The sequence below is a fragment of the Cynara cardunculus genome (assembly GCF_001531365.2).
Source record: "Cynara cardunculus var. scolymus isolate 2C chromosome LG 2, CcrdV1, whole genome shotgun sequence".
NCBI classification, from domain to species: Eukaryota; Viridiplantae; Streptophyta; class Magnoliopsida; order Asterales; family Asteraceae; genus Cynara; species Cynara cardunculus.
The window spans coordinates 65,558,393-65,569,572 of NC_037529.1; the positions used below are offsets into that span (position 1 = coordinate 65,558,393).

An 11,180-nucleotide genomic window follows, 5' to 3' on the forward strand; every position below is an offset into this window, starting at 1 on the left:
AATAAAACAATTTATTTTTGGTTTAATATTATAAATTTTATAAAGATAATAATTAAGTATTTTGTTAGAATTTAATTATTATACTAATTATATTTTAGATTTTTTATATTTAAAATGAGATATTTATCTTGTATTTGATTGTGTTTATTTGCAGTTAGTTACACGAATTCAGATATAAGATGAAATCGTTTAGGGGTGAATGAGTTTAAGAGTTTTAAGAGTTTTTAAGAGTTTTAGGCAAATGATTTATAAGATAGTATAGATTAATGATTATACTAATTATATTTTAGATTTTTTATATTTAAAATGAGGTGTTTATCCTGTATTTGATTGTGTTTATCTGCAGTTAGTTACACGAATTCAGATATGGGATGAAATCGGATAAAGATGAATGAGTTTAAGAGTTTTAGCCAAATGTTTTATAAAATAGTATAGATAGTATAAATTATATAAAACTAAATAGTTTTTTTATTTATTTTTTATTTTTTATTAATTAGTATTTAATATTCTTAAATATAGAGGATGACATGGTAAGGATTGTGGTGATGGGGTACAGGGAAGCATACCTCATACAAGCATCTGGCTGACATGTCATAAGGAAATATATGAATTTGGAAGCAGGGTTCATCCAACATGGATAAGAGGTAAGATTATGTATATACAAAAGACAAAAGGGATATAAGGTTCTACTTTTTATAATACTCTATTTTTCTATCACACAATATTTATTTATTTTTTTAGATTTATTTTATAAATTGTTTTAATATATATATATATATATATATATATATATATATAATATTAGCAAATATTTATTAAATTAGAGTAAATTACACAAGTCCTATTTATAGTAGTCTTAAACCTTAGCATATTGTCGTCATAATTTGAAAAATTACATTAATACCCCTTACCTGCACGTTGCATACATATATGATACATAATCTTAGAGGTGTTCATCGGTTGAAATCCAACAAAATTAGGTGGATCTGATCCGATCATCCAATGAATATTGGATTTTGTCACTTCGATCTAATCCAATTAACATATGACATTCAATCCAACCTAATTCAATGGATGATTGGATTATTGGATATTAACATTGGTTATCTATTTGATCCATGCATATACATACACACACGTATACATGCATACATACATACAAACTACAATAGTGTTGCTGGGAAAGAAGACAAAGGAAAGAGGAGGGATGGTGTGGGAAGTTAGGTTTAATTAGTTTTCTTTTGCATTCTAAATGCTTATACATATGCTTATAGATTTGTATACAAAAAATGTACAAAATGAAATGCCAAATGACCAAAATACCCCTACATAACTTACATGTGAGGGCCACTTAACAAATGTTTTAACGTTCAATAAGGCTAGTTACCATTCATGTAGGCATCGGAGGCGCTAGCTACCGTAATTTCAAAACTGTAATGGCATGCACAAAGTTTGGGAATACCACAGGGACAATTTACTCATTAAATTATGTGTCACATCAATTTTTTCTTACCAATCCCAAAAATCACCCCTCACTGGATATACAACAATATATCGTATTTATCATTATATTAAAGTTTGAAAATGACGTTTCAAGAATTCCAAAAAAACACCACATGACGAATCTATAAGTTACGTATTTATTGCATTCAGAAAAACCAGTCGACTTATATATTTTTAATAACAATCTTTTGAATAAAATTTTATTGTTGTTGGTTTCCTATGTTTTCTTTGTGTATTTTGAGTACCAAACTATATTGACGATAAAACTTTTACCCAAAAACTATGCTGTAATTTTTTTAAAGTATATAATATTGCATATGTAACAATAAATGTAACAAATAAACCCACTCACCCTTTTTACTTTTGGTAAGTTGTGAATTTTGTTCTTCTGAGAGGATGAATCCCCAGATACTGTTAGACCAATAATCCTTTATATATAACTTATTAAAATTCCACATTTAACCTCCATAAACTGGTCCTAGAACAAGGGCGAACCTGCAGGCATGGGAGCGGGGTCCCATACACCCGCTCAACCTTATTTCGTAAGGAGGAAATTTTTTTGGTACGTAAGGTGCACCCGCAATCATCTGCATTGTAGAAAAAGAAGCGCTTCGCAATGTCAAGAATGATGAGGTCTCATCGAGAACAATTGTAGAAAGTAACTTGTTTTATCGTTGTAATGAAATCGTATTTTTACTTAGAAAGTTAAGCTTTTCGTTTGTGCACTCGCTCACATAAAATCTTGAGTCCGCCATTGTCCTAGAGTCGGACTCATACACGAATAATAACAAAAAAAAAGTAAGAGGATTAAAGGGTGTTTGGGATTGCTTATTTGAAACAAATTATGCTTTTCTACAAAAGCATTTATCAACTTATCATAAGTCAGAAGGGTTTAACTTCTTTAAAAACTTCTTATTATCGGTTTGGTACCGGTATAAGTTGTTTATCCAAACACTCAAAAGTGCTTATTAGCGGTGCCACACCGGAATAAGTCAATAAGTTGTTTTTATAAGCAATCCCAAACACCCCCTAACATGGACCAGAGAATTCATTAAATAATACTTTAAATAAATAATTTCAAAAATAAATTAAATAAGGGAATAAAAGTTATTTAAAATTAGACTTTTACCATTTTTGTTATTTTAATATGATTTAATTTTTTATTTATATTTTCTATTCAATGCCATTTAAAATAAAGGTCTTTAATTTTTATTTAAATAATTTATTTTTTATTTAAGACAATATTTTAAAAAATTATATTTTTTTGTCAAAATCATATGTGATTCACAGTTAATTTATTTTTTTCAATTTTTTTAATAATCACATATAATTTAAAGCATGAAAAACAGAGATTCAAATTAAATATTGAAAAAAAAATAACAAAAATCAAATCACATATGATGTGTAGCAGAACACAACACATTTAATATGTACAAGATCACATGTACTTCAGAATGTGATTCATAATTTACAAATATTAAATATAACCTATATTTCTTTTCCACTTAAATTTTACTATGATCAATATCACACGTGATATTTTGACGAAAATTAATACTTATTTTTTGGAAAAGAAATTGTTGATTAATTGTGGATATCACATGTGTTTTTTGATGAAAATTATAAAAAAATCTTAAATAAATTATTTCAATAAAAAATAAATATTTTAAATCAAAAACTAAATCATGCTTATTTTAAATATCAGAAGAAATAAAAGATTAATCATGCTTAAATCACGAAAGATTGTATAAAAAATCATAAATAAATACCTTAATTAAATGCATTAAATACCCTTTATAGAAATAAATGAATTTCCATATATAATCCACACACAACAAATGACACGTATAACTTTTTAAACGGAGTTTAAGAAAATTTTATTTAAGGAGCCGTTTACTAAATACTTACCCAGTAAGTGCAGATCGGGTAACTTTCCTCACCTGATGCAAATGGCAAGGACTGAAAATCTTGTCCGGTAAAAGCGATGATAGGGATAGAGAGTCTTACCCGGTAAGTGATGGTGATGACTCTTACCCATGTAAACATTTACCAGGTAAATTGTTGCATACGATACCGTTTTAATATATACTATAATCTTATCTGGTAAAATAGATTATAGTGTTGACTACTACCGGTAAGCACTTACCGGATAAATATTTATATAAACAGCCCCTAAGTCGCGATTCAAATAAATGATTGGCACCGAATCATTATCTTATTTAGTTACAATTCTCGTACGAACTTATTCAATTAATTTATAATAATAAAATATTGTCCTATTAAGATGATTTAATAATTATTTTGTATTTAAATGTATTTAATAATTATTTTAAAATAATTTATGTAATTTATTTTACATTATTCCTAAAAGAATTCTTGAAAATTTTGATTTCTTCTGGTAAACTGTCGCCTCTATAATCTCCTACATTTCAGTGCTTAACCAGTAAAAATAGTCATAGTAGCAGGTTCAAGAGTGTAACTTCCTCCTAAATAATCCCCCCCCCCCCCCCCCCCCCCTCCCCTCTCTCTCGATCTTGAATCGAACACACGATTCACAGGTTTTGATGAGCCAATTTCCATTCAAAGATTTGATTTTAAGGTAAACCCGTTTCTCATTTTGAGTTTGTGTTGCCATGGGATTAAATTAACCCATGAATTTGTTTGAAATTAATTGTATTTGCAGTATGGATGAAGTATTTCAGGAGATACGACTTGGATTGTGTTTTTATGTATATATATATATTTGAGTGAGTTGAGAGTTGCTTTGAATTAAAGACAATCGGCGCCCTTTAAAGGCCATCCTTGCTGTCATTTTCTGTTTTTTTATGAATGTGTCGTTTTTGCGGAGAATTGAGGGCATAGTTTTTTAGGATATATATACATATAAAATTTCGATTAAAAATAAGCAAATACAACAAGAACAAGATAGAGATAGAGAGAGCGAGAGAATGGTGTAGTCCAGTCAATCAATCATGGAGGAAATTTTGAGGCCATGAGGAGGTTTTTCTGAACCTTTCTTGTTCAGCGGTCTGTTTGATTTGGTGGGTATTTCGGATCTTTGTTTCTTCACCATGGTTTTTCCATTATTCTTTAACAAGTTTTTGTTCTTCACCTGGGATTAGAAGTTGATTTTTTTTCTCCTTCTTTAGACGTAGGTTATTTACAAATTAAAAGATTGTATCGGGTGTTGAAGATGTGAGTTTTCTGTTGTGGGTTACCCCAAATTTTTCTCAAGAGTTCTTGAGAACTTAAATATTCTTGTTTCTGTGGTCTTCTTTTTGAATAAAATATCTCTTGTTCTTCTACTGAATTGAATCAAAATTTTTAAAGATTGCATTCTGATCTTTGTTTTGTGTTCTTCCTTGTGTTGAAGATGTGAAATTTTATGCTTTTTTGCTCTTATAAATTCTCACACCAACTGTTTGTCAAAAAGTGCCAAAGAGCAAACATTAGTCTTATGGCTATCATAAATTAATAGTTGCTGCTATTTTTCCCTTTTCATCTTTGCTCTTCAAATATTTTCATTTCTCCCTTTATTTTTTTTACTTAAAATGGTATTTGTGGATATAGATATCTTTTTGCTAGTTAAGCTAAGAAAACATATCTGGTCTAAATTCATTTGTGGTATTCTTTTCAATCATGCTTTCCATGATGGAATCTTGTTCATACCATTTTTGCTCATAAAGTTGTAATTATGTTGTGTTTTCCTTTTCTTTTTGCAACTCATGGAATCAAATGCCTTCAAGGGTATGTTTGGAAACTCTAATTCCATGACTTGGATTTCGAATTAGAAAGGAAATAGGATCAAAAATTGAACCAGAAATCCTCTATATTCGAAATCCAAGCCTCAATTTACAGGGTCCCAAACACCCACCTCATGTTTCTTTGCATTTAGCTGTACAGCAACTCCTTTGTGTTTATCTACTAGCATCACTGCCTTACTGGCCATCACCTTGCAAGTCCTCTTTTTGTTTAATTTAATTTTATTATTATTTTGATTAATTTCAGGGTACTGTTCACTTTGTGCACTAAGAAAACAATTTTTATGAATATATAGCTCTCTTTTTGTTCAATTATACATAATCATGTGCTACAGTTGTCCAAAAAAGCTGTCTCTATTTGGGCTATATTTTCATTCTTCTTATACTCATGAATTTGTTCAATGCTCCTACTTCTTGATTATCCCATGTAATAAAATCATAATATGTTTTTTTTTATTTAGTGTTATTTGTTATGGTCTATATTTTGTTGAAATTTTCTTTTCTTTTTCTCAAGAATTTCATTCAGTTATTATTGACATTTGAATAAGTAGAAGCTGTTTTAGATTTCTTTCCATGAATTGTGAATTAAAGTTTGTTTTTGTGTTAGGTGTTAATCTAAGATGGACTTTTCAGAATCTACGAAAACCGTATATGATAGGATCCAAAAGATAGAACCCGAAAACGTCTCCAAGATTATTGGGTATCTTCTTTTGCAAGATCATGGTGAGAGAGAGATGATAAGACTAGCCTTTGGCCCTGATAAGTTAATACACTCTTTGATCAGTAAGGCTAAGACCCATCTCAAATTACCGTTCAATACAGCCTCTTGTCGGCCACTTTCCCCTCCTCAGGTCAATTCCATCCCCGAAATGCCCATACGCTTCACACCATTCTCTCCTTCAGCTCGACGTTCCCCGTCAACCCTCCAAGTCCCAACTCGCTGTTTTGATCCCCATGGTCAACCTGTGGACTATGTTCCTATGGTTTACCCGGCTTCATTTCCTGATGATTATCGCCTGCACAACCAACTTCGTTTCTTGTCCTTGGAAGACCAGATTGAGTCGGTGAACAGCGCAGAATTTTCAACTAACAATTACTACTCATCAGAACCTGCATTAGGTCCTAGAGCTAATAGGAGGTCACCAAGTTTGCCTGAATTCCCTTTCAAAGTTTGCCATTACTTCATTAAAGGATTTTGTAGGCATGGAAACAACTGCAGGTACTTGCATCCTACTGCTGAAAGCTTCTCCCAGATCTTTAGCCCTGGTTTGAGTGAGGACGATCATGTCTTTTCACCTGGATCTCTCGAAAAACTAGAGTTAGAGCTCACCGAGCTCTTGAAATCAAGAAGAGGGTTCCCTGTCTCCATAGCTTCTTTACCAATGCTATATTATGAGAAGTTTGGTAAGACACTGCAGGCTGAGGGATATCTCACTGAGAGCCAGAGACATGGCAAAGCTGGTTATAGCTTAACCAAGCTTCTTGCACGGCTTAAGAGCATTTGTCTCATTGATAGGTCGAATTCTTCAACCATCATCACCTTCATTCTTGTTAATTTATTTTCTTTTTGCAATCTTTCATGTTTTTTAACTCCCTTTATTGTGTTGCGTTGATATCATGTCACAGGCCTCATGGGCAACACGCAGTCGTTTTGGCTGATGACTTGGCAAAATGCACGGATCATAACGGAGATAGAAATGAACATGGTGGTATTGTGGCAGGTTCTAGACAGATATATTTGACATTTCCAGCTGAGAGTACCTTCTCGGAGCGTGATGTTTTCAACTATTTCAAGTAAGGAGTGTGTTATAGTAGAAACTTTATGTATACAATGTGTGACATGATTCAGTTTTATTACATGTATATATATGACTTGACATTTTGATTTTTTTTTCTTTGATTTGTTATGACAGCAAATTCGGGCCTGTCCATGATGTGAGAATTCCTTGTCAGCAAAAGAGAATGTTCGGATTTGTGACTTTTGTCTTCGAGGATACAGTTAGGCATATTTTAAACAAGGGAAACCCTCATTTCGTAAGCGGTGCACGTGTTTTGATCAAACCTTACCGGGAAAAATCTAAGGCGGATGATAGGTAGGAAATTCGTGATTTATTTCTGTGTCTTCTTCAAATATTTCTCATCCATTGACATGATACATGATATCGTTCCTTGCTAGAATATATCGTCCTCGAAATCCCTAGGTTTTGAGTTCTACGAATTCCGCCTTCATCTATCCTAAATCTCATTGTTTAGTGTTGATGATCATTGAAATCACAAATTCACTCGCACACACACAGATGTATATGTATATGTGTGTGTGTGTGTGTGTGTCTTGGTCCCATCTATTCTTGTTTCATAATTGTGTTCATCTTGGCCCATTGTATTGGTTTTCTTGATCCATGAAAGACCTAGAATCGCTCAGCTTATAGCACACATCGTCCATGAAGCGAGCAACATTTGGCATGCCCATGTCCCTCATCCATAAACTTCCTTGTCATTCCCATGCGGTCGTGCGAAATTCAAAGCCATATTTGGCAAGCCAGTGTCACTCATCCAAAATTCTTTCTGCCACTGCAACTCCTAACTTCTTTTCTATACTCTCAGATCCCTTTGATCCAACATGTGTAATTCACTACCAGTCTTCACCTACCCATCTTTCTTATTCTTAATTTATACATAGCTTCTATCCGATTCTCAGTCCATCATTGTTCAACTATTTAACGACAATAAGAATTACTGGTCGTTGTTGGACGTCATACACTTCAAGATTACATTTTAATTCAATCGTTGTTTCCTAGCTTTCCCTAGGTTGGACATCGGCAATATTTGGGTATGATTTTCAAGCTGAATTTTGTATAAATCTGATCAGGAAACATGGAGAGATGTTTCAGAATCCTATGTGCCAAGGTGCTCACTGTCTTGATACCGAACTTGGGCTGCATTCAAGTGAGAAGCATACGAAATTGTTGACATATTTTCATGCAGCAATCACTTTCGTATTAAATACCATCCAACTCTTTTTAAATGATGCAGTGCCCAGAATTTGTGATAATTCAAGATTACTCGATAAGCAGCTGATTCATGAACAACAAGAACAAGCACTTGAATTCGAGAGAAGGCGTTTCTCAGAAATGCAATTAGCAGCTGATCCTAATAATCAATTGGCATGTTTTGCAACCTCACTCGAAGAGTTGAAGCTTTCAGAAGGTAGTAAATTTTTCAAGCACTTGATTCAAGTTTCCATCTTTCTTATCATTTCCCTCTTTCGTTATGTGTTCGTAGGCAATTCTCATGCACAACAGATGGATTTTCCCACAGCAGAGCAGTTTAATTATCTTCTGGATGTTCTGAACAGTAGGGAGGAAACAATTAGACAGATCAATACCAAATACAATGAGCAGGAGAGGTATGTTTTGCAATAACCAATGTTTCTCTTCCATGGACAAGGTCTGGGCTTTTTCGGGCTTTTCAAAAAAGACTTGGCCCGATTGGGCTCTTAGGCCTGGGCCTGGACCTGGGGTTCGGGCTTTTTGTGCATTTCTAGTTCCATTCCATCTATGCTCATCTTGATACTAGAATGTGTTTGGTTAAAATGCAGTAGTCAGGGACTGAATCTTCCAGACAGCCCGTTTGCATCTGCATTAGGGGGCGAAATATCGACAGTTATATAGTATGTTTCTGGATAGACAACAGGAGCAGGTTTTATTAGAGTTAGAGATGAGAAGAAGGCCATTTTCAGAGGGTTGGATATACAAAGTTCATATATATATATAGAGAGAGAGAGAATGTTGAAGAAAAAGGGTAGAGTAACAGTAAAGTTTATGTTTTTAAGTTTTTAGTTTGGTGATCCATTTGTTGGAAAGAAGAGAGAATGTAAGTATAGCTGAGTGAGTCTGAAGAAGAGAGGTGGCTTAATTAAAATAGAAAGCAAGTGGTAGAGGTTTAAAGATTAAAAGTGCAGAAAAGAATGATATGCATCTTTGATGTATTACTCCACATATATATATATATAATAAAAGGCTTAGTTTATACAGAGTCATGCCATTTTTTGCTGTTATCTTATTGCTTTGCTGAATTGGTGGTGGTGGGAATTGCATTTATGGTTGTACTTTTTGCATTAGTAGTTGTACCTTGCATCGTGTTACGTTTCGCATGACGGGTTCCTTAGAACTCGGAATAATGTGGATCGTTCAAGAGAGTGACGGAACGTTGGAGAAAGATAAAGAAGAGTCGAGCATGTTCCACAAAGATTCACATCTTTCTAAGATTGTTTTATCCGAAGCTTTCTTGTAAATATTCAAATAGAACAGGTTGTCTGTAGAGTCTGGTTTTTTGAGAGATTAAGGGGTTCAAACTTTAAGAGCGTGTGTGAGTATTTATGTTCGTTTTATGATTGTTTAGCATTTTAAAGGACGGACATGAACAAAGTTGTCTTAACGAACGAACATAAAACAAAAAATGTGTTCGTTTATTTGGTTAAAGTTAAATGAACGGACGTAAAGAAATATTCGTTCAGTTCGTTTACAACCCTGTCCGCATCGGATTTGACACCATTTTAACATCTCATAGTCCTAAGTAGAGGTGGCCAAAATTCGGTCCCGGGCCGGGCCTTAACGGGTCCCTACCGGGCCTAATCGCGACAAAAACCGGCGGTAACCGGTCCTGACATAACCGGTCCCGGTGATTTTCCTTGTAACCGGTCAAGGTTATTAGTAACCGGTTGTCCCAACCGGTCCCGGTCCCGGTCCCATAACCGGTCCCGATCGGGCCTATTCAAAAAAAAAATGATTTTTTTTTAAATTTTTGGTTATTAATAAATTTTTAATATGTTATTAATATGTTTGTAATATGATATTTTGAATATGTTTTATTATAAATACATTTTACTATAAATACGTTTTGTTATATATATATATATATATATATATATATATATATATATATATATATATATATATATATATATATATATATATATATATATATATATATATATATATATATATATATATATATATATATATATATATATATATACACGTTTATAAATACGTTTTGTTGTAAATACGTTTAAAAATACACAATAAAAATACGGTTTATTATATATATACGTTTCGTTGACCGGGCCGGGCTGGGCCGGGCCTATAACCGGTTACATAACCGGTCCCGGTCCCAAAAAACGTCAAAAACCCTAACCGGATCATAACCGGCGGTCCCTCAACCGGTCCCGGTCGGTCCCGGTCCCTCTCCGGTCCCGGTCCCGGTCCTCCGTCGGTTACGGGCCGGGCCGGGCCCATTTGGCCATCTCTAGTCCTAAGCAGCAAATTAACTAATCCAATAACCTTTAAATCATTTTAAAATCATGGATAAAGTTATTGATAGTCAACAACTTTAAATTTATAAAAACCTCACAAATCTACTTTTCTATTCATATGAAAACAAGTTGTGACGACTTACCTATTTATGTTAATGTTTTAACCGGTTAACCGGGTACTTATATATTTAAAATTTTACATCTTAGATACCAAAACGAAAGTTCTAAAAATACGTTACCTATGATAAAAATCAAGTTAAAATACATTACTTTTTCATACAATTTATAGATATAAAAGTTTATTTATTTAAAATTATTTTATAGATTTTGTGTTAATATTAATATTAAAAAATCATAACCGAAAAACAGAATATTAAAGTAAAAAAAGAAAAGCTCCGCATTGAAACCTAATTACACGACATATGGGCTCCATCTAAACCCTATGCTATGAGCCTCTTTACTTTATATCATATATTTTTTTTGTTTTAAATGAAATTGGTTTTTGATCCAAAAACCACAAACATTTGGTCGGGTTTACGTGGAGGGTAATATCGTCATTTACTTAAATCACGACACTTGAATGATAACAAGTTTTGTGATAA

At 33.0% G+C, this 11,180-nt stretch overlaps 1 protein-coding gene across 2 annotated transcripts; it reads left to right on the top strand.

Annotated features, from left to right (window-relative positions):
* Nucleotides 1–4,416: 4,416 nt before the first annotated feature.
* Nucleotides 4,417–9,250, top strand: LOC112507281 (zinc finger CCCH domain-containing protein 18-like). 2 transcript variants are annotated; one of them, XM_025111796.1, is made up of 8 exons: nt 4,417–4,544; nt 5,872–6,780; nt 6,891–7,058; nt 7,178–7,357; nt 8,134–8,210; nt 8,298–8,471; nt 8,547–8,670; nt 8,863–9,250. In XM_025111796.1, exons 2-8 carry the CDS (start codon nt 5,885–5,887, stop codon nt 8,933–8,935), a joined length of 1,692 nt encoding a protein of 563 aa, XP_024967564.1. In that variant the 5' UTR covers nt 4,417–4,544; nt 5,872–5,884; the 3' UTR covers nt 8,936–9,250. The 2 variants fall into 2 exon arrangements, with proteins under 2 accessions (XP_024967564.1, XP_024967565.1); XM_025111797.1 differs by having other exon boundaries at nt 8,866–9,250.
* Nucleotides 9,251–11,180: the final 1,930 nt, after the last annotated feature.

What these genes read in the sequence shown, in the direction of transcription:
- LOC112507281 (XM_025111796.1), top strand. Translation starts at nt 5,885, where the DNA reads ATGGACTTTTCAGAATCTACGAAAACCGTATATGATAGGATCCAAAAG. An exon ending in AAATCTAAGGCGGATGATAG is followed by an intron (nt 7,358 to 8,133) that starts GTAGGAAATTCG and finishes AAATCTGATCAG; the next exon opens with GAAACATGGAGAGATGTTTC. An exon ending in CGAACTTGGGCTGCATTCAA is followed by an intron (nt 8,211 to 8,297) that starts GTGAGAAGCATA and finishes TAAATGATGCAG; the next exon opens with TGCCCAGAATTTGTGATAAT.